The sequence below is a fragment of the Anser anser genome, assembly GCF_964211835.1.
Source record: "Anser anser genome assembly, chromosome: 20".
NCBI lineage: Eukaryota > Metazoa > Chordata > Aves > Anseriformes > Anatidae > Anser > Anser anser.
The window spans coordinates 4211473-4235728 of NC_139741.1; the positions used below are offsets into that span (position 1 = coordinate 4211473).

A 24256-nucleotide genomic window follows, 5' to 3' on the forward strand; every position below is an offset into this window, starting at 1 on the left:
AAAGGCAAGGTATTTTCTCAGTGAAGAACTTTTAGAAACAATCCCGCCCACCCACCCCCTTCCTCATTTATATCACATAGCTTTGTACCTGGACATGGCTACAGCACGTTCCTTACATTTTTTGTGTCTTCCCTGTTTTATGGCTGTGCCTACAGAGTGACCTCAATACAGTGCAGAGACATATGAACTTGTTTTCAGTGACAAGTCTATCCATAACAATATGGAGTACAGCACAAATTCATTTATTCTTGTTCCTGAGTATATGTGATGAGGTATTTTTTTTCGTACAAAAACTGGCACTAAAAAGAATCCAAACGGAACTGCATAGTCCTAAGACAATATTCTTTGTTGTCAGTTTCAATGCAAAATCAACCAGCAGAGATGAAAGATTCTGGAATACAGGATTTTTTCTTCTCATACTCACATATCCAGCTAAGAAGGTCAAACAATGCTCAGATACTACATCGGTATATTGATATGCATGAATGTCCTTCCCCTGGAATTCCTATGCACTGTAAAAAAGTAACTGAAGATTTCAACTTGATCCCATCCATCCAAACCATACACCGTAGCAAATGCCTGATAGGACATCTGTAGAAGACCAGTTTGGTAGCAAGAAACATGTTCACCATCCCTGCAAATAGCTTTGCACTATCCTTTCCGATGGAGAGTTCCCTCACGTTCTCTTCTGTGTTAAGAAAGTTTTTTGGACCATTTTGCGTACTTCAGGCTTAGCTGTAAGAATCCAATGCAATTCATATTATCATTCAAACACAAAACAGAATTTACCTGTTTCCTAAATAGCACCTTTAAAACAGGCACCAAATGTATATATGACAAAAATCCATGACAATAAAGATACGTATTGTAATAATTGAAATCTAAAGGTACACAGGACAAGTATTTCTTTTTATACATACACAAATAGAAAAATAAAAAATATAATTTATAGTACTAGGTCATCACAAGTAATGAAATAAAAAGTGCTATGGAAATGTATTACAGAGGCCTCTGAATTAAAAAAATAAAAATTAAAAAATTAAAGTCTGCGATTATATTGCATTTAACTTATTTTGTTTCTTTGGGAAGAAATATTGACTTTCATCTTTCTGAAGTGGTTGAATGTAGAAATTAATTTAATTAAACCTGAAAACTTCCAATGTGATAGCAAGATTCACCAGTATGGAAAAGCCAAGTAGAAACAGGAAAAATAAAGACATTGTGGCTTGAACAAACTCAGAAATTCTCCATTGTGAATTGTGTTTCTGCCCTATTATTTTATGGGAAAGCACGTATATAAATAATGAATAAAAATCCACATATGATCCACATGAATAAAGACCACATTTGTACCCTACGTATTATACACAGGAAAACAGATCACAAAGCTAATGAGACCCGAAGGGGCTATTTTTCCACTTGAGGCTTTCTCCAAATTGTGGGATAAAGCTTTCAGTAACACTGACAGTCAATACAAAAGCTTCAAATGTTTCCAGAACATTGTTATTTCAAAATAACATTCTTCATTTAGTAGTCTTCAAAATTGAAATGCCTTTCTTTTCTCCATGACAAGAACTTAAGTTTTTTCAGAATACAATATGTTTCTCATGAGTTAAAGATTTGAAAACAAAAGATATCAGACTGGGATCACAAAGATCTCAGTTTTCCACAAAAGGAAGAAATATCTCACATTTGACCTTTTTTTTAACCAGTACACAGTCTAGGTCCAAGTTTGGATGGGCACACAAACTTGGACAGCAATGGTTTTTAAGAGGCTCAAAACTGAACCAGTGAAATAGTCCATTTTATTTCAGCTTAGCTGCACTGATTAAACGGGTTAAAGTCATCAGACCACGTCACTGAAAGTTTGTGTTCCAGCTGGTTACAGCTGTCCAAAATATTAAAAAAGCTTTCAACATCAGCTTCTGATGCTTTCAACCTCCAAAATATCCACATATGAAATACAGAACAACTAAACAGAAGTTTCAGGCAAATCATCCATTTCTTCAAACGTATTCAGGGTTGTTTTGCTATTAGTTCTTGAATTATCTTGAACTTTGCTTGGATCTGCAAAAAAGTGCATTATAAACAAAACAGGATATGGTAGAAACTGTACATGCAAGACCAAATTTTTGCACAACTATTTTTTTTTTAAACATGCATTTATTTAAATAGTAAGTTGTCAGTTTGCTACCATATCTTATACAAAGTTTTCTGTCTGCCCCTTTTCATTGTTGCTGAGATCATTCTACTAAGCAATACAAATGTTAATTGACTGAAGAACAAACTGCAAAACGAATCTCTCAGATCCTCACATGCCCTTATCATACACTCTGATGTTTGTTCCCAGAAGGACATCTGACACCTCAAAGTTAGGTCATTTCTCTATTACACTTCCAACACTGTCAGCAGATTGGTATCTTGAATTTCCTGGTTAACATTTACAAGGAGCCACTTGTCATCCAATGTATATCGCAAAACAAACATGAATGTTCTAGGGCTAAAACATAGCAAACTACTGTATTGTTAGGTAGAATCAGTCTGATTTCTTGCTAAATTTTGCAATGCTATCTGTAACTATTCAAAGAGGAAATTAATGTAGTTTGTGACAGCTGTTTCAGAACAAGAAATATTTTGTCTGTTTAAAAGTTCTTCACTCTTATACCACTCAAATACCTTAAGAAAATGTAAAACTTAGATCAAATGTAACTGCTTAGAGAAAAATAAATATGGTAACATCACCATGTTTCAGTACCAAGGCATAAATAATGAGAGTTGTAACCAAACCTCTCTCCAAATTTTTAAAAATAATTTAACACCCCTACCATACTAGCCATGAGTTTCCCTAGCAGTAAACAGAGTTTTTGAATATCTAGGTTACACAAGTTTATATTTTTAAAGGTATAAAACTACATCAAGGCATTTCTAAGGCAAAAAAGATTTCACAAATACGGCGGTGTAAAATTCAGCAGTACCTGTTGGCCCTGGATCTTCATTAATAAATGAAACATGCGTTTTCCACTCGGTCCATCTCACTTCATTAATCCTGTTTATATTGTATATAAATTATGTTATTAGCACGCATTCTGTCCTAGCTACATAGCTGCACTTCCCCTTTTATTTCCTCATTCCGTCTTGGGATTGCCATGGTTTACCATCAACACCTGCCTTACTAACACTAAAAGGCTGAATGTCTTTTGCAGCGTTACACATTGTATGTAGATGGGAATGATATTCAGACTATTTTGTAATTCCATACGTTATGAGTATAGTCTTGAAACTCCCATTAAATATTTGAGTGTTTTTCATAAAACAGCATAAAAACATTTTCTTCAATATGCTAATCATATCAATTAGCAATTAATTCTAAATATAATTACTTTTAAGTTAACATTCAAAGGTGATTATGACAAAAATGATATCTCCTGCAAGCAAATCTGACACTTCTACATTAAAAACATATCTGAGGTTGAAAATCGGTTTTCTTACAAAACATTGTCTACACGAAAAACTTATGTATCTTCCCTTTTCTTAAGCAATAGACCACAACTGAAAAACCCAAATGGGGTTTTTGTCCAGTTAATGTATTTACTATTTCTTCTCATAAAAAGCTATGTATTAAAAGCAGAAGATATTTTGTACAGATGTATAAAATATTTCAGTCTTTTGAAGAGAAATAACCTTGAAGAGAGATACAGAGCATAATCAACAGCACAATATTCTAACTTTGCTTTACCTTAAGCACACCCTCGTGTCATTTTCAGCCACTTTACACCGTTCTCCCAGTTGGAATTTTTTCCTCAAAGATTTTGGTAAGAATTTTTCAAATTCCAAAATGGTTCTAGCTCGCTATTAACAATAAATGGTAACATCAGTACGGTTAACTATATTCAGAAATGTCTGCATATGCAGTTTTTGAGCTCGATCTTTCATTACAACATGTTATACCCTTCCATCCACCATCTATAATTGATACAGACATCAGCAGTAGTAAATAATATGGAATGCCACTTGTTATTTGGCATATGCAATTAGGTAGTCCACAACTTCCTCTAGTTAGACCCAGCTCAGAAGGCACGCTCAAAGTAGACTCAGTGGTTAGGGTTTAACACCAATACCTTCATACCAACACTCTGCCATAGGGCTATATATCCTTCAGTGGGATGCTGCCCATCACTGAAAGCAACTCCAGTCCTAATTCTGACTGCATTCGTGATTACAGTCTGGGACTCAGAAAGCATGCTTAGGTGAAATATGAGAAATCAGAGTGAACTCATGCATTGTGCAAGTTCAAGGGATGAAACAGCAAAGTATGCTGTGTTACAGATTTCTGGGCAGATAGTGAAACACACCTTCCTGGTGACGTACCTATAGGAATGAAAGTCACAAAGCTACGTGACAGCACGTGGGATTGAAAATTCAAGCCATAAGATCACCTTTAGGATAGCTATTAATTCTGAAGTTATCAGGATATCCTTATACTAAACATACATATTTCCATTTTTTGTACACATATGCAAATGGAGATTCTCATTGTCAATACCTGTCCCCCTTCTATCAGCACAATAAGTGACCACAGATACAGCTTAGAAGATTTTGGCCAATGCATCAATTCTTCATTAAGCAAGCTAACTCACAAACAAACCTGGAGTTTCCAGATGTGCTCACTCTCTTTAGAAATATCTTCCACTGTTTCTCCCATTAATGCAATAAGCATGTTCAAGAGAAGAACAAAAGTCAACACAACATAAGTTATGAGGAGCAGAAGAAATAGCACAGGATACTTTGAATTTTGCTGGATCTCTAGATCACCCAGTCCTAGAGTGAGCTTAAAAAGATCCATCAGAACAGGTCCCAGACTGCTGTTGGAATGGCACTCACTGCCGTTTTGGCAAGTTTCAATCAATGCAGCAAGAGCTGAGGAAAAAGCATGAGAAAATTTTAATCACAATAATGCTTTATTTATACATCACATTTTATCCTGAAGAATTCAAAAAGCACTGCATAATAAAGAGCTACAGCTGCCCAGCAACATACGCACCAGCAGCTACATGACAGATTACCAAAAGGAAACAGAAAGTGCCCATATGCAAATGAAATTGCAAGCAATTGAGCAAAAGCCAAATTACTTATCTGTTCGGATAGTTTCTAGGTAGACTTTAAATCTCTAAACTTGGCTTTTTAATGTCCAGAAGAAACCCCAACATGAGCTCTCACCATGACAATAGGGTTCTTATTCATAATAATGCCAAAATTTTTACTCACACGGAGCATCAGTGCTTTTCTCCAGTAATATTTACCTACGCCAAATCCCAGCAAAAACACGATATAGACAACTAAAAATTTTATCACATCTTGCAGGATGACCTAAAAATTAAATTAAATATTTATCAGGAATTAAAATTGAGAACTAGTTTTATGCTTATATATTCTGCCAGCATACATGTGCAGTACACACTGAAGTATCAGATTGTTTTCATTAAGCAAACTGATTGTAGCCTCAGTGGGAAGAGAAGACTTAGGTCTGATATATTTTTAATCTTGCAAGTAAGAGCCTGGTACGTTGTGTACTTCTAATGGTGACTGTAACTGCACAATATAGGCATTAAACCTATGATGCAATTAAATAACAGAACTCTTTTATTTGAAAATCACAAACACAAATTACTTGCATATTTAACAAAATAAAATCTTACTTTTAAGATTCAAGGTAGTCTCTGCTATTGAAGTTACACAGTAGATTATATACATTATTTCAGCAGAATGCAAAAATAAGAAATTTCAATATGAATTATAAAATACATCCAAACTGTTGAACATGCTTCATTAGGATTGTATAGATAAGCAATCACTGTAACAAGGCTGATAAGAAAACAAACAAACAACAACAACAACAACAAAAACAAACACAAACCAATACTTGCCTTTTGAATCATAACACTGTATATTCCCATGGACTGGAAACCTCTGGTGAAATAGAGCATATTAGCCCATCCTAGGGCCATTGCCAAAACAAGACACACGAGGTGTTCTTTGTAGGAAAACAAGTACAAAAAGACAGAGAAGATCACAAGCAAAGCTTGTATAAAACTGTTAAAAAAACACATGTATGTAAAAGGGAAATTACTAGAACAAAACCAACAGCATCATGGAAAAATATGAAAATGACTTGTTTCTTATGCTTGAATTCTAATTTCTTATTGCATTCCATTCCCCATTATGAACATAACCTATATAATTTAACAATAAAATAGATGACTTAAGAAAGTGTAAGTATATTAATATATCATGGTTATGTTTATTAAAGCTTAATTTAAGTAAACCCTTCTCCCCAGAATAGCTGGCCAATTGATTTTGCTGACAAGATATTAGGAATTCTTAATACCATCTCTTGAAGCAGCTTAATTAAAGCTCTAGTCTAACAAAATGTTTCTATGAAACTCTCTGCAAGGAAGACACTAAGAGAACATGTGATGCACTCTGATAGGGTATAGACCAGATCCTTGGAAGCACAAGATTGATATTAGCATGATTGTAGAAAGAGAAAGAAAAGTATAGTTAAGACACCTCTTTTTATTGATCACACAATCTTATTCTAGAAAGGAGAGGGAATCGTCTGTGATCAAGACCAGCTGATGGGATACTCCCATCAGCCAGGTGAACCAGTTTTATGCTATTTTTCCTTCCTGGAGGAGTTAAAAACTAGATCTGGTTCATTAAAAAGATTTCTTAAACACATTTCTCTATATACAGCATGAAGAGATACAGCATCTGGAGGAGATAAAGACAGTCTGTACTTTGGGGAAAAATACAGCCTGTACACATCAACGCCCAGTATTGTTATTGATCAGTGAAAGCACTAGTGTGTGAATACAGAAAAGCTGTATGGAAGATTACATCCACCCCTCTGAAAACTAATAATCTAAAGAAAATTGAGCATCTGCTCCAGGAATCATTCTCTGTGACCAAAGGATAGATAAGTATTACATAGAGAGTATAAAATATATGCATGACAGACTTACAATGCAAAGTGGAACCACGCATCTGAGAGAATTGACTGCAGGTCTGAAGGCCTAAGCAGAAAGATGGCTACACTCTATGTAAACAGATAAATATAATACAGAAATGGTAGTAAGAAAAAGCAGGGCTCAAAATCATTTTTTTAAAAATCATGCATTTGAAGTTGGTCTTCTAAAAATCTATTGATAAGACACGATGATAGCTTCTAGAATTAAAAATATTTTACGGGGCTGTAACAGCAGAGTCTCAATTTCTATCATCTTTGGCATAATTTAACAACTAGATACTGTTTTTAATTACTTATAATATATGGTAAAAATTATGCCCTGCTTTTTTCTTTATAGGTTCTAATTCAACACTGTACTTAATCCCAGTAATTAGACAACATTAGTGTTATATAAATATAAAATCTCTTTGTCTTAAGAATTCCAAAGGAGAACCCCTCACATATTTACACACAGAGCAATACAGTCATATTCAAATAAATATCCAGGGTCATTCAGAATGAATGATGTATTCTGCCGAATACTTTTAGACCTTACACAAATCATCAGCATATTCATAAATCTAGACAAGTTCTTTACCTACTTTGTTATGTATTTGTTATTTAAAAGTCTTACCTCTTTTATGGCTAAAAATATTGCTCCTAACATAACCATCACCTGTCCTGATAACTGCAACCATCCCACACCACGTGTTAGAGCTAGTGGGTAAGGTGGAGCCTGCAAGATAGGTCCAAAATGAAAGACTGAGTTCCATATCTGAAGGGTAAAAGGCAAAGTAACCGGAAGCTTCATGTATTTAAGCTCTCTGGGTACCCAGTTTCAGCCATTACACTGAGAGTTTAATTCATGGTGGATTTACAGGGAATAGCAGAGGTTTCTTAAAAGAAAAGTAAAACCCCTCCCCACACTTTTAGAAACTTAACTACCCGTCTTTGTATTATGTGGCTTTTGGGTCACTTTCACAAAACGCAAATATGATTATTTCCTCTGTTATATCTCTTCCTTCCAGATGCAAAGACCTGATCTGGGAGAACCTGGTCTCACTGTAGCCAGATAATCTGATATCTGGTTTTGGTGGTTTTTTTGGACTCAGCAGCATTTTAAAAACAGATCAGGAAGTACTATTGCATTTTAAAGCAGTAAAGTTTGTTAAGTTACTGTACTCACTTCATTTTCATTAGGTCTGTGGTAGGAAACTAACGTCAGTGTTACATTGTATAGGAAATAAAAACAACATGACATAAAAAACATGTGTCGTGCAAACTTCTTCCATTTCATTCGCAGCAGTGAATTCAGAGGCTCCAAAGTCAGCATTTCATGACGATTCTGTAGAAAACAAACAAACAATTAAGATTTGAACTTTCCACCTGTAAGGAAACTCAGATGATTTCAGGTATGTATTTTATAAATTTCATTCAGTATCTTGCTGATCTAGAAACACATCTGTACTCAAATATATATGTCAGACCCTAAATTTACTAGATACAATGGGCCAACTCGAATTCAAGCTGTGACAACCTGCCATGCTTTGGTAAACCGTGATTGTGATAAAACTGTCGTGTGAACTTCTGCACTTGCTTCGTACAGAAGCTTTATGACAGTTTTTTTATTTAGCAAATGTCAAATTCTGGCTTTGAAAAGCTAAAATTCTGTGATAAGGTTCTACCCTAGATGCCTAAAATACATGTATGTAAGGTAAAGTTTTTATTAAGTAAATATACAACCCTATGGCTTCCATGACTGTTAATAGCACCTTCTTTTAGAACATCTGTATACAATACATAAGTTAATTGTAGTAATTCTATTAATAGGACAAAATAGGGTGTTGTTCTGACAGCCTAAGAACACTTTATACGCCATGAAAAGAAACAGTAGCACAGCAATAATGGTGTTAGTAAAGACAGGGAACTCCTGTCCACAGGCTTTTATGGGTGCTAAGCATTTCATCAGGGCACAGAACAGAAAACACCACCCCTGCCTCCAAAACCTGATGAGATGCAATTTGCTGAGGACAGGTGGAGTATCCTGTGAATGCATTGCTGTTTGCTTGCCCTGTTCTCAAGAGCTTTCTTAGGCAGCTGCCAGTGACCAAACCATGGAGGAATTATACTAGTTTTGGTCTGACCATGCTTCAAATGTAGAAAAAGAAACACTCCCAAAATACTTAGCCAAAGTTTAAGGATCTGAATCCATATTCACTTACAGCTGAGAATCTACAGAGATATAAAATTAACCTTGCTCCCAATACAAAACTAAGAAGCAGAAGTTATTATTTACTGTTTTACAAGTTCTTCAGTCAAATGTGTAGGCTAACACACCTGAAATGAGTATACTGCTAGAAAATATATGAATTTTAGTAATAGACAACTTACACCAATATTCGTATTATAAACAATAATCTCCAATACTGAATTGTCCGTGGTGGTATCTAGTTCTGTCAGATCGTAAAGAGAAGACTGAACGGGACCATAAGCCCAGTCTGTGAATTTTCTTGACAGGCTCCTGTTAGGCTTATCTCTTATCTCTCTGCTCAGGATGTATTTCAGAATCTAAAACATTAACAGAATCATTTGTAAGCAGCTGCATTCTTCATGGGAAAGGAGAAAGCACACTGATATACTTGCCAAAACCCATACCTTATAACTGTCACATTTGCTAGAGTATTGCAATTCAATATATTTGTAATTCCACCATTTAATAAGTGATGTTAGAGGTTACAGACCTCCAGGAAATAAATATAGTATTTTAATGCCTCTGGCTTTTCTATCAGAGAGATTTTTCTACAGGATGAAAGCACAATTTTCCATGAGTTCACATTTCCCTTAACTTAATCAATTAATTTCTAAAGTAACCCATTGTCAACTCTTTACCACAACACAGATGATACATGGGGGCCAAATTCCACAGCAGCCTAACAGAGCAGTACTAGTGAGTCTTCTGAAATTATACGAAGATTTTATATGGTATAATAGTAGTTTTGTAATAAATGCAATACTTCTGAGTTTCAGTACAATAGAAAGGTTTGCAAGGCTGTTTTTAAATAGCATGGATACAGAAATGTGTTGTCAGAGGAAAGCCTTGAAGAGCAGAAGCAACATTGCAATAGAAATTTTTGCTTTTATTTTGAACAAAATTGTCTCACTGAATGCTACTGATATATAGTACAGCATAACCAGCATGTAAAACTATATGCTAGAGCACTAATGTCTGAGTACATGGTTGGCCTTGACTCTCTCTATACTTAGTTTCTCTTAGAGACTACTGAACTAATACTTACCTCTAATTTCCCAGTTTTTGCAGCTAATTGTAGTGGTGTCAAACCATCCTTGTTCCTTGCTGTTTCCAAATTTCTGTCTTTACTTTTCAACAAAATCATATCATACATTCTGATTACAAAGTCATTCTGAGTTTTAAAGTCCTCTGCAACAGTAACTAATGCATGCAAGATATTGTTTCCTCTGGAATCCTGAGAAGTAATATTAGTCCTGGTATTGTCCATTAACAGCTGAATTATGTCTGGTTGATTGGTACATGCAGCTAAAGCCAGTGCAGTTTCACCTACAAAATTATAAAATGTAACATCTGTTCATGTTTTATTATAAGAATTAAAATTGTATTATAGGATTGACTGTACTAAGAATCTTTGTATTTGAAAGCACATTTAAATATTGATTATTTTTAATTTGGCTCTTGGTTTAGAAAAACTTAATTTGCATGAAAACATTATTTGGAGAAAATCTTCAGATTCAAATCTGTGCCGTTTTATTTGCTATTCAGCATTTAATAATTGTTTTACAAGTATTTCTGAGGGTTTATAATACATTGTACTCTGGCAAGTTACTTTACATAAGGTACTGTGATGTTTTTATATCTTGTGATGTGACTTTCTTAATGTAGGTTTAGCTAATAATAATGATCCACACTTGCCCATCTTCCATACTGTCTTACTTGTTTGGGTATTCCTTCCTGCCCTTTGGAGAGAGATCACGTTTCTACTTACCAAAATAAAAGCCTTCATGCTTATGTTTGGGATTAAAGAAAATACCCTGGGCATGAGCATTGACATCAGCTCCTTTTTCTATAAGGCTCTGAGTGATTTCATATTGTCTTCTTTCAATGGCAATATTTAGAGCTGTCTGGCCTGAAACAGCAGACGCAGGTATTTAGTGTGAAGTCTCTTAAGCACATTATGAAACATTAATGATGTTTCACAACAGACAGCACCAGTAACAATGAATCAAAGTTGTTTCAGGAATTTAAATCATTCTTAGAATGTTGGAAGAAAACATTACATTTATTGATAGTATATTTAACCATATGCCTGAATTGGTATCAGATGGCAGTACCTTTATATGCCTCTTCTGTGTATGCTGCATTGATAAACCTCTCCAAAATACCATTTTCTTCTGCAAAGGAGAGTAGCATATTCACAATCTCATTTGTGTTTTGGTTGATGTTCAGTAGAGCTTTCATCAGACACGTTTTGCCAGTATCTGAAGCTGTGAATTTTTTCATCAGATAATCTGCAAGAATAAATTTTGAGATTAGATCATGTTAGGCTTCATTATTTATTAAGTGGAAGAAAAATAATTCTAACCTTTTGTTTATTTGGGGTGGGACCTGGGGGATATATATGATATTATTCAGCAAGCAATTACTCCTAGTTCACTCTCTATTTCAGCTACTTTGTGAGATGATACATTCAGAGATGTGGTACTGATTAATAAGGTAGCCAGTGTATTTGGTTTCTTTTTCAGATATCCCACTGCCATGGTAAATCCAGACAAACCCCAAACCCTTTTGTAACTTCCCTACCCACTCTGCCATGCTAACATATACATCACAAACCCTCTCTATACTGCAATTAGACTGACTACAGGGTGATAGAGACATCAGCTTTGAGTCTCATACTGCAAAAGGCTAACTTAGGTACGGCTCTGGGAATACAGTGCAGATAGACCCTCAGCATATCATAAACAGTGGCCAAATATTCTCCAGTGTTGCCTCAGAGGCAGCAAGGAGGTAGCTTTTTGAGTATCTTAATCTTTCATTTAGAAATAAGAAATGGCACATATTTAATTGAAAACAAGTGACTTCAAATTCACTTGCAAGTAGCTGCTGCATTTCCTAGTTTTAGACTATATATATGCTGCCGGAAGTGGTATCAGTATTCCTTCAGGTAACTCCACTGCTTACCTGGCACAGTCATGTTTGTACATGCATTTGATCTTTCCTTCAGCTCTGCAAGCAGACCTTGCAATTCTTCTACATTCCCCTCAGATACTGCTCGAAATATGTATCTTTTCAACTTCTTCCGGGCACTCGTCTGCTCAGGACCTTGTGATATGTTAGCACTGAATTATCAAAAATAATAATGAAATTGCTGAATCAGTTTACTTGGGTTTATTTTATTTTCTGCACAAGAGGAAGAAGAAATGCAATTACTTACACCAGACTACATATACTGGCCCTATTCCCATATATATAACTTGGCATAGATCTATGTTTCTGTAGATTGCTTATTTGCAGAGAAGTGGCTATTGAGAGCTTTTTTATAATGACAATGTACATTTTTCAAGTGATTTTGTTTTGCATTTTTGTTAGTTTGTCCATTTTTCTAAAACAAAGGCTGAGAAATACTAATGAATGTGGTTCTTTCCACTTGTCTTTATAGTGTCTTCAGTATTACTCCCCTCTGTGCTTCTCTGACCTGTCTACAACTTTATGACTTCAGTGCCTGAAGTTATCTGATGCTGCACTCCAGCTGCACCCATCCCACTCACAGCAGAAGATTGTTTTTAATCTCACATCTTCTTACACAACTTTCCTGGTCATACGTTACTCTGGAATGATTTAATACTTAACCCCCAGTAGTAAATACTCCCAGCTGATTTCCTTTGGAAGCCTCATTAATGCATCAGCTATGTATCTTCTCTTCACAGTGAGATTAGTTACCAGAATTACTAGTCCTCAGAAGTGTTAAGAAAGTACATTTTGTTCATTCCATCAGGCTAACAAAGATTTCTTAATACTGATTGAAATAGAGGGCAGTGTTTCACCTCTAAAAGAAATATTTTCTGGCTCATGAGAGTTGGCTTTTGAAGGAAAAATACATTGTACATTGTATGGTTGCTAAACAATACTGATTTCTGGGCATTTTCTCATGCCTTTTTGTACATAAGGGTTTGGATCCTGTGCTGTTATCTATGAAACAGAAATTATATATGAAGAATCCTCATACTAAATATGAGATTTGAGAAAAGCAGAAGTTAAGAGTTGTTCATTTCAAAGTTTAATTATTGAAGATTAAGAAAGGCATAGGTATCTTATTTCTGAAAAATGTCAAACAAAATTGGTGATATCTACCCTATGATAGACTTAATCTGTAGAAAATGTACTACTCACCAACTGTCTACGTTAGGGCTATATTCAGTCACGTCATCCTGAAGAGACTGTGGGGAATCCATATCTTCCCCATTTCCAGATGCACTGCAGAAAACAAAAAGCATAACTGCTAAGTCAACAAGATATTGGAAGACATTTTCCCAAACTGCAGGAAGAATCAGTTAATACTAGGAAGCAGTATCTACAGTAGAACTGAAATTAATCTAATTTGACACTGACATTAATTTTATCATTTTATCTCCCTTGTATATTTTCAAATGAGTGGTAAGAAGGATGAGACCCAAAGGATTTTATTATATTTTAAAAAATCCTTAGGAAAGCCACATGTTTTGTGTTTTATTATGTTATTTCATACGTTTTACTATGTTATTTTACTATGTTATTTCATTATAGATCTGTGGGAGATTTTTTCTTTTTTTTTTTTTTTTAATGTTCAGTGCTCATTATGCAACATCCTGAGTGCTGCACCTTGAAGCTTACATTCTTCCTTTTCACATCCTTAATTTTTCATCTGACACAAAACAAGTGTTAAATCAGTATGGGTTGCAAACAAACAATGAAAGTGATTTAAACATTTACTACGCAGTACACTGTAGGCAACTCAAGAACATATTGCAGCTGACTGAGACGGAAGCCTCAGCTAAAAGAAATCGAAGACTGGGCTCTAAATACATATTTAGGTAATAAATTTAAAGGATCTCAGTGCCATTAGTATTTCGTAATTACTTATGCCATTTCCAGACATTCCTAAAGGCAGATCTGACTTAAAAATGAATTGATGGCAATTTTTTTTCACTTGTAATTTTGTTTTCTATAATGTTCAGATTTGATGAACTATCACCAGTTAATAACTTCGGGAGACTAAACTATTAGCTATTGAGAAAGTGGATGTACAGACAAAAATGCAAGCATTTAACATTGCCCTGCAGATATTTATTTGAAACAAAGGTGGTCGCTCAGAGTCCATTCTTATTCAGTCCATCACTTCTCTGCAGAAAACCGTGAGGAATCCGGTGACAAAGCATATGTGTGTCTTGTGCAGGTTTGTCCCTGAATGAGAGGCAGAAACTTTGATACCTTTCCTTTGAAACCAAAATAAAATGGTCAGCTAATTCCAAAAAGCTGACCAGATATCCATCAAACACAAAAACATTTGATAATTCTGAGCTTATGCTAATTCTGAGCTTATGCTAAATTTGATGCATTTTCCCTCATTCATAATCACTGGCTTTTAGTACCACTCAAATTTTTAAAAATTTGGTGCACTCTACCCAGTCATATTTTTTCTCTATTCACTCAGCATAAATGGCTGCCTTAAATATCTCAGACTCAGTATCTTCATGTTGTTTGGTAGTTAATGAGCAACAGAGCAAGGATATTAGCACACAGAGCTGGGAATGTGGTTTGCTAAATTAAACTGTGGTTTTCACCTAGCAGAAAACACACAAAGGTGTGTATGGCATTTGTACTAACATATCCCAAATAAGGGGCTTAGAAAAAAAAAGAAGATAGTATTGATTTTAAATTAATTCAAATTTGAGGCCTGATTTATTTGCTGTAAATGATAGCAGTAGATAAAGATAAATTATCTAGCAACAACTGACCTCCAATGGAGATCTGTCTTTGACGTGACCAAAATCTATGAAAAGCCATGTGAAATTTTAGCTCTGAAGTATAAGCAGAAGTATGGAGTAGCTGCTGAAAATAAAATAGATATATTTGCAATATGACTAATGCATATGCATCTATAACTTACCATGGACGAATATTTGAATCCATTGGTTTTGAAAACACAGGGGGAGATGTGTTATTTGGAGTTGCATTGCTTTCAAAACCATCGATCTCCAGAAAGAAGTGTGAACTGTTGAACACATTACATTAAAATTATTAGTTAAAAAAAGCAAACTGAACCATAAAATAAACAAAGTAGTACATGTAAATGCCAGGGACAATGCTGACAGTTTAAATTTGCTGGCATTATATCTAATAAGATGATGGAAAGAGGCTTGTCTACTTTTGCCTGGGAGGATCCCAGACTCCAACATTTAGGCAGCATCCGATACTTACATGCTGGCAGATGGGCAAAAGATCCCAAGATATTTTTAGGAGGCATGGCATCAGGTCCTGACATGTCTAAGCAACTACACCATCAGCCTAAAAACAGCCTTGCATCTGACTTCTGTGCAAAGGGCTAAATGCAATGCCATACATTTATTGAACAGACATACATATATGCATACACACACAGACATGTGAATATGCTCGCTCTTCTACTGCAGCCCCTATTTCTCCAGCCAGGAGCCATCAAAATAGATCATTCCAAACCCATCAGCAGTGATAAACATTAAATCAGAAAGTTTGAAAGGTCACATGTTTAATGACATAAGACATTTTCACCCTCCAGAACTGAATCTTGCCAGTCAATGCATGACATTTAACAATGTCTAGCTAATGAATAACTATTTATAGGAAAAAGAAATGAAATTTGAAACAACGCAGAAAAGCGAATATGAGAAGAATTGGAATATTTAGCCTTTTAAAAGCCTGCGGAGTTGGGAGGCAAAGTCAATGGGTTGTTATTACTAGATCTCATTAATCCACACTACATTTCATCTCAGACAGAGGAGTTTCAGTGGTGAACGTAGTGACTCCCACAAGGCTTCTCATTCAGAAACTGTCTTACATATCTAAAATGTTCCAGTAGTCACCTGAAAAATATCTCCAATTCACCTAATATTTGTGGTTTAGTCCCTAGGGTATTTCTTCCTTTCATTTAACTGCATCTCCCCCAAAGAATCCTGTTGAATCAAAGTACACATACTGATGCTAAAATGCAGTATGTTATTAGGACACTACTGAACAACCCATTGATATCTGCTAAAAATAGCACGATCTAATAATGGCCCTAGTTCATATCATTTTCCAATGTCTTGGGGATCCCAGTGTTAATTCACTGTGTGTAGGTGTTTAAACTTATATGACCTTTTAACATTCAAGATGTGCCACTTTTGTCTAGCATGACAGTGTCCCTGAAATTATCTAGGCATAGAGTACTCTTCAGAGTACAGGAAAAAACCTAGACAGAAACAGGACCATTGCCATCACTTCTACCACACTCACCAGATTCGCAGCTGCTGTAAATCACTGTTGTTTCACTGGGATCTTGGCAGAGAGACTAAGAAGGGGTGAAAACACCATGGGTTCATCCTGCTTTTGCATTCCCTGGCTATGATGTGCAGGATCTGTCCCACCAGCTGTTGGAGGCTACAGTGAATCTACAGAAAGCCAGAAGTGCTGCACTTCAGGCTTAGCTGGACTATCCCACCTGCACTTGGCTCAGCACCAGGAGGAGATGGTGTGCTACAGGCTGATGTCTCTCCCAGGAGTGTGTTCATGTGCAACCAAAAGCTATACAACAGCTATGAAGTAGGCCCTGTTTTGGAGGCTGACATACCTAACCTATACTGGCATGTGGGTTATGTGGGGATAACATGGGGGGAAGGGGAGGGAGAACAAAAACCACCACGCAAAGTGGACAACTGCCAAAAAATAACCAAGTGCTTACGTGGCCATGGTGCATACTGTCAGGAACACTGCCCACAAACATAATCAGGCTCTGACAACGTTGGCAGCACTCCTCCCCAGCATGCCTGTTGGTTTTCCTGTGCTTAATTACATACTGCCAGTCCACCCAAATACCAGCAGCTTCAAGAAGGGGAAGTCACTGTCTTTTCATAAAGTACACATGGCCAATACATTTGCCAAATGAGAAATGCTACCCATGGAAATGCACTAGCTGCTTAGTGGCACAGTATACCAGAAGGAAGCATTTTGAAGCAATAGAAGTACAGCAGCATGGAAACATGTAATTAATGGAACACGTTAAACCACTGCATTAAAATTCACGTGATCTTCATTCCTTATACTACAGGAATGTTGGTGGTCACACCCTGAGCTGCTGGTAAAGAGATGGCAAAACCCCCAAGGTTACTGTTACTGATGCCACAAAACCAAATGGGAGATAGGAGATTAACTAAGTGAAGGGTAGTATTTGCCACTGTTTGCCAGTATTTGTTTTAACTATAAATCTTCCATGGAATTGCCCATTTTTTGAGTACTAGGTGTATTGCAAGCTGTTCAGATACCTCATCTCCCCATTCTACAAGCAAAGTGCAGCAATTCAAATGAAGAGCTTCTCTTTTTAAATTTAATGACAGGAGGAGAAATTGGGCCACCCAGGCAGTGGGTCTCAAATAACTTACGACACCTTTTCTGTAGAAAGTGATTCCTCTGATTATTAAGAAATTATAAATGTCAGAACAGCCACAATTGCCTAGGCCTTCAGAGGTTCAAAAATTACTATAATAGCTAGTAATTAGCCACAGAGTGAAAAGTTTATGAATGAAAATCCATCCTCAGTCTACAGTAACTTAGGTAATTTCAATAACATAGTATCATGGATGAATTACTGCTTCTATTTCTCTATTCATATTAAATTCAAACCCTTAATCATTGTATTAATTCTCTAGCATAAAATATGAATTAAAGTGAATATTTTATAAAATAAGTAAGAAATCTCATTAATCAGAATTATGAAAAATAGAGTGAATTCAGGTTTCTGTTTGTAATAGGATTTCCTAAACCTCCTGCTCTACCCAGCCCTTATTCTTTAATTCCACCTCTGTCTCCCCATAATCTTTTACATTCTCATGTGATGTAAAATTTGAAATGTCACTTTTTTTCAGGCCAGCATCTTTTATATGAAACCTGGTGTACCCTGCCATGTGATCACTTTACATTCTCCTATTGAACTGCGGACCATTAATAGACCACAATCTCGTACGTTTATACAGGTATATAGATTGGATGCAGAAAGCCTAGCTGATAGGAGACACTAACTTAGGCTGGTGCTTGAGTCTGATGTCTCTAGGATAGGGGTTATGTATTTGTCCCATCAGGGTGAACACATTATACGTCTAAGTAAGCGGGATACTCTTCCACTTACAAACAGTATAAGCACACCATTTTTTGAAGGCATCTTCTGTTTATCAGGTCTATCTCATCCATATATGTAGCATGAATAAAGATGTTAGTGACACTGCAGTGCAAATATCTACTATAGTAGATATAACAGGGAGTTGTAATGTTTTAGAGTGAGCGAGAGTCCTACCTTTTCTTTGTGGGAGTGCTCTCAGTTGGCTTTTTCTCTTGCTGGTTTGAAGGGGGAATACCAGATGGATTTGTTTTCTTGCCCATTAGTGGAACAATTTCTTTGTTATCTTTAATCATATTTCTGCAGTAGATAGAATCACAGTTACTGAACACATGTACATTTCAAGAAAGTATAGTGACGAAATCACCTGTTTACAATCTCTTTACATGTGAACATGCAACTCTTAGTATTTTTTCATTTTTCAGTTATTAGGCACATACATGTTATTTTATGTGTCAAGGCTGGAGGGTTATAGTCAAGACTGATTAAATTACATTCTAGGAGAAGTTCCATTACAAGTGGAAAATCCACACCATAAATCCAGGAGAACTGAAACTTCAAGTATGTGCCCAAATTAAACTGAAGGGTGTTTGTCAGTCACAATGCCAGTGTATCTTATATAGAGAAATGCAAAGAGCACAATGTTCTCTTTGGCTTTCATAAGTTGCCCTAAAATGTGTGCATATTTACAGTTATTCTAAGTAGTCAGTTCTTAAAGAATGTAACTTCAGAAAAGTGGCAAATTTCAGAAAGATCTGTGCAGCAGGTACAATGTGGGAAGGGAGGTTTCGTACATGAAGGGTAGTGAACACAGAAAAAGCCCTGAAATTTTTGAATGCATGAGAACAGCAGAAGCAGCAGTCAGACTCTAAATACTGTACACAGCCTGAACTCAGCTAAACAAATGGTCACATGGATGACATCGAGGACTTTTGTGTGCTGTCAACATTTCTCAACATTTCTTTGGGGAAAAAAAAAAGTTATGACTCTGCTGTATGGAAATGATCACCAGCACATAACATAAACAGATGTTAATGCATGTTATCTGCTTACAAACGCTCATAACATGAATTCTGTAATTAATGAAGAATAATTATCTTCCTGTTTCTCAACATAATACTCAAGGGCATCATTTTAAATCACCAACGATAACCTGAAAGCAAAAAAGGTGAATTTAGGATCCTTTAAAATTCACTGAATGTAGAAACAGTAAGTTTTGCGAGGTCATGGTTCCATTCCCAAGCAAATCAGGGGAGTGTCCTCCATACCCAAGGATTTTATAAAAATCATTTGCATGTAGGATTGAACAAAAAGAACTACATGTTTTTCCTTTCCTACATCCATTTCCCATAACGTGACAAATGTACATACAAACTTTCTACTTCTGTCCCAAGATACAGAAAGCAGATTGTGAAGCATGTTTGAAAAGACATGACACCTAGTGTGGAAAAGGAGACAGGCATATCAAATATTTGAATATAAATCCGTTAATGTATATATGATAGATGTTTACATATAGGACATTTTCCATCCCAAATACAGAGAACTGAGACTTTATAAGGCCCAAACACATGGAAGTGCAGTTGTTATTTCTTTTCACTAACTCAAACAGAGAAGAAATCTGAAATATTGGAAAGTACTGCCTAACTTGAAAGGGTTGGCGTAAAAAACAATATTGAAAATAAAATTTTGTGTTTTCTACCACTGGTAGACATGTTTACAAGACAGATGTGATATCATACCAGTGCAACTCAGAAATATGCCACGTAGATGCATGTCCTAAGAACTCATATCGCAGTATTCATAGAAATAATTTATAAAGGACAAATTTGATTTACTTAGTACACTTGCATACAAAGGAAATGGTAGCTTTCACCACAATTAGTGAACAGAAAAACTGAACTTGGGTATTACATATTTGAAGTAGGAAAAAAGTTTTGTCCATGCCTTTGAAAACGTGGTTCATACAGTTTTCCGACACATGTTGTATGAGTTAATAGGTAAATAAACGTTTTATCTTAGCACAGCTAAAGCAAGTTACTGTTGTGCTTAGTTCATACATAATTCTGCGATTTACTTCTTACCAAGTGATTTTAAAATACACAGCAGTTTATGAGCAGAGTAAAGACATTTCCCATCCGGAGGAAGAGGCAAATGTGGTATTTGACATAAATCAATTATGGGGGACTACAATACGATGGAGATGGGCACTAAACAGCTTTACAAAAGCAGCGACTTCATAGGAAAAGAATAGTTGGAAACAGACCAGTAGGTCAAAAAATGTGTCAGCAAAATGTGATGCCAAGTTGAGAGGGACACAGCTGGCACATGTCAAAGTTACAGGGGTCAGAGGGAGCGGTTGCAAGAGCTGGAGAAAATAAAGGCCAAAGTTAAAACCTGTAAAACACAATGGACACAGGGAAGAGCCTTTGATTTGTGAGCAATGCTAGAGCTGCTCAGATATAGCACCACATTTCTGCATGGCCCATCTACAGGGGGAACAATACAAAAGCCCCACCTGCAGCTAATTTTCACTGCAGACATTTTAGCAATGACTTGAGAGCAGGCAACAAACATCATTTAAGAGAGGTGAAAATAGTCAAAGGTAGCACTGAAGTTTATTTAGGTGATGAAAGACTACTGAACCATCAGTGATTTAATGAAACAATTTAGGGAGGAAAAGAGGAAAGGTTCATTTTTGAACACATGGACTACTGCTTTCAAAGGCACATCTAAGATTTGACTCTCAGCCACAGAGACTATTTTAAATGAGATGTCACAGTACGCACAAGTAAATAACTGCAGGCACAATGGCAGAAGTACCTTGCTACAGTGCTGAAGTAGCGTCTGCTTCTCATTTTTAATCACGATTAATTGCATGTCTAGATGAAAACTGAGCCTGGGCTTTTGACAGTATGTCCTACAGAACTCAGTTCCTGTTTTAGCTATACTCATGCAAATCTCATGAAAGTTAATAGAGCTTTTTTATGCTTATCAGCTTCTTCCCTCCCTCTGTCTTGTTAGTTTAATGACCAACTGCTTTCATCATCATCTTCCTGTGCACTACCATTTTATGTAATCTACGAGGTACGGAGAAAAACAGTGCAACAGTCTGGAGAAGGTCAGATAATAAATATTGTAGCCTGCGTAACCTGATACAGAATGTCATCTTTTGTTGTAACTTTTTTTTTTTCATTATCTGGTTAATTGTTGCTTACAGGCTGTCAAAGAAGCGGTTTATTTGAAGTGGGCAGTGAGACAAAAATACCATGTTAATTTTAGTATTAAAAATTATTTTGGGGAGTATTCTGAGAACACTGAGGACTTGGTACATCACCTCAAGTGTGGTGGGGATATGGAAAGGACATTTATCTGTAATGATGAATGGGACTCTGCCACTTTTACAGTATGTTACGTGCTATCACAGACTCACCTTGTGCTTACCTGAGACAAAGAAAAATCATACATATTAGTATCTCTATAGATCAATGACAGTATAAACACAGTGGCTAAAAAGAGAATTGTACAAATAAAAAGAAACATTTATCTGTGCTATCATGGCACAAAGGTCTCTTCTTCCTTAGGGGCAGAGGAGAGGAAGTGATTACCAACAGCTGTTTCATTCACAGGACCCTTCAAACATCCACAGCACAGACCATGATGCTTTCTAGCACCTATGAAATAATTCTTACTACCTCATAAAAAGAAATCCCCTTTCCCAGAGGAACTGTAGTAAAAGTCCATTTTGAATTTTGTGCACTATTTATGGTATATAAATCCGATCAGCAGAAATCACACTTGATAAAAAGAGATTCACCTTTCTGTAAGATTTTCTAACTTTTGAGGGGCTGTAGTAAACCTCAGGCACTATGAAAAAGTCATTTTCTTCTTGGTGAGAATTTTTTTCTTTTCCTATGAAGGTTTTACCTAACAGGAATTTTAAAAGTCTCTGTGAAAAACAATGTTCTTCTGTGTGGAAAGTCCTTTAAAATTATTTACCTGCTTATCTCCAAATTTAATAAAAAGAAGAAATTTTAGTGAGCTGAAATAAAGACTATTCTGCTCAGCCAGCTATTCTGCTTTTGACAATCACTACAGTGATTGAACCTTTCAGTAGGAGATGAAAATGCTTTTTAAGGTTAGCCTGTATGTCAGTATATTTTGGATCCCCTTACCACAGAAATTAGGAAGTATCACAATGCATCAGGCCGAGAAGTATAAATGAAGTTAACTACATATTTCATAACTTCTGAATGCCTGAGGAGTTCATGTGGCACATCTTGGGAGAAAGACTGATTTATAAATTTGAAAAACAGCAACAAGCACAATAGAAAAGTATTCTCCAGTTGAAAGATATATTCAGTGAAGATAGTTTAGCAGATTTCATTCTCCACAAAAGCATCACACCTACACCAAACACCCACAGAAGCTCTCAGAGAACTTACCCTGTTTACAAAACTTGCATTTCAGTATAAAGAAGGCAGCTCCGAATGGTACGAATGAAGTTCAGGTTTAGGGCCCACTGACGCTTCGACACCATCCAAAGAGACTGATCTGCCAAACGAGTAAAACTATATTCAAGCTCAAAACTATCCTAAAAACGCAAAAACACCCTTCTTCAGTCATCCGGTTTGCTCAGCTGTTGGAAAGCACAGATAAGTACAGCACTGGAGTACTGCAGCCTTACAGGGTTTGTTACATCTGAAATTAGGCAGCAGAGAGAAACTTGCTAGACAACAAACTCTTTACTTCATAGCTGCCAAAGTGGGATGACACACACACACGCAATAATTATATACTGAAATATTACTAAAGCTGAGTCGCTTACAGATGACTTAATAGTAGCAGTAGAATATCTCAAACGATCACAGTGCTCTGCAGTTTACATACTGTATTCAAAAGAAAATGGTTATGCACATGCATTTGGGTTGTAAATGACATCCCTTAACGTCATGCTTAGTTTATTATATATTATGGAACTATTCAGAAAGCACAAAGCAAAAATGAGAAAACAATCCTGCTAAGTGCTCCAGAAAGCAAACATTTTTGCTATCACTTTGAAAAAGTAGAAATGGGCTTAGAAAATACTATACTTTCATAGCGATAATGTCAGTGAAAACATGGTGGGTGTGTTTAGATCTTTCCCTATCTGCATATTTTCTGATGAATGTGTACCCTTAGGGTCTGTGAGGATACAAACAGGCGTTTCACATAAACAGTGCTAGTGTTACTTTTTGCTATGCGAACAGGGAATGGCGTTTTTCAGCTTTGCTAGTTTTGAACTGTTGAGCAATGGTTAATGCAGATTCCTTTTTTGGGACATGCCAGAAGAGTAACCATAAGTTCTTCTGCTCTCCTAATAGAATATTTCCATTATCACCAGAAATAGTACACTTAAAATTTGTATGTCTTTGCAGTGAGGCCAAAGAGATGAATATAGAGCTCCTCTTTCCTTTACTTGATTAAAAGGTGTGAGTTCAAGGGGAACTGTGCAGGCCAGAAAACCAGAAATCTTTCTCCAGCTGTAAATAAGGTAAGAAAGAGTCAAGTGTATTTTTTTTGTGTTTCTTTTTTTTTTTTTTTTGGTAGGTAATGGATAGAGAATTTGGAAATACAAACATAAAATACCTTTAGGATGTTTCTAGTAATGAATCAGCTTCCACAGAACAGCATGGTGAAAAGGGCCATGCCTACGCCAGTTTGATTTGGCATTAGGAGAGCATTGGTTGGATGAGCTGAGCACAAATCCAGCTTTGCCTGACACAAATTTATGATGATATATTCCAAACCCTGCACTGGGTAAAGTTGTTCACGCCTTGTCAAATGACTGCCT

The 24256-nt window shown here is 36.1% G+C and overlaps 1 protein-coding gene across 5 annotated transcripts; it reads right to left on the bottom strand.

The window, feature by feature from the left end:
* Nucleotides 1-63: 63 nt before the first annotated feature.
* On the bottom strand, nt 64-23404 carry TRPV3 (transient receptor potential cation channel subfamily V member 3). 5 transcript variants are annotated; one of them, XM_083806353.1, is made up of 18 exons: nt 22869-23404; nt 18601-18723; nt 15187-15291; nt 13431-13514; nt 12222-12379; nt 11372-11548; nt 11026-11166; nt 10303-10583; nt 9398-9574; nt 8193-8351; nt 7641-7742; nt 7023-7096; nt 5925-5967; nt 5301-5367; nt 4646-4917; nt 3737-3849; nt 2976-3046; nt 64-2067 (listed from the first exon to the last, which is right to left on the bottom strand). In XM_083806353.1, the coding sequence occupies exons 2-18, from the start codon at nt 18717-18719 to the stop codon at nt 1973-1975; spliced, it is 2238 nt and encodes a 745-aa protein (XP_083662479.1). In that variant the 5' UTR covers nt 18720-18723; nt 22869-23404; the 3' UTR covers nt 64-1972. The 5 variants fall into 5 exon arrangements, with proteins under 5 accessions (XP_083662479.1, XP_083662478.1, XP_083662481.1 ...); XM_083806352.1 differs by having other exon boundaries at nt 64-735; nt 5925-6090; nt 22869-23403; XM_083806355.1 differs by lacking the exon at nt 18601-18723 and having other exon boundaries at nt 5925-6090; nt 22869-23402.
* Nucleotides 23405-24256: the final 852 nt, after the last annotated feature.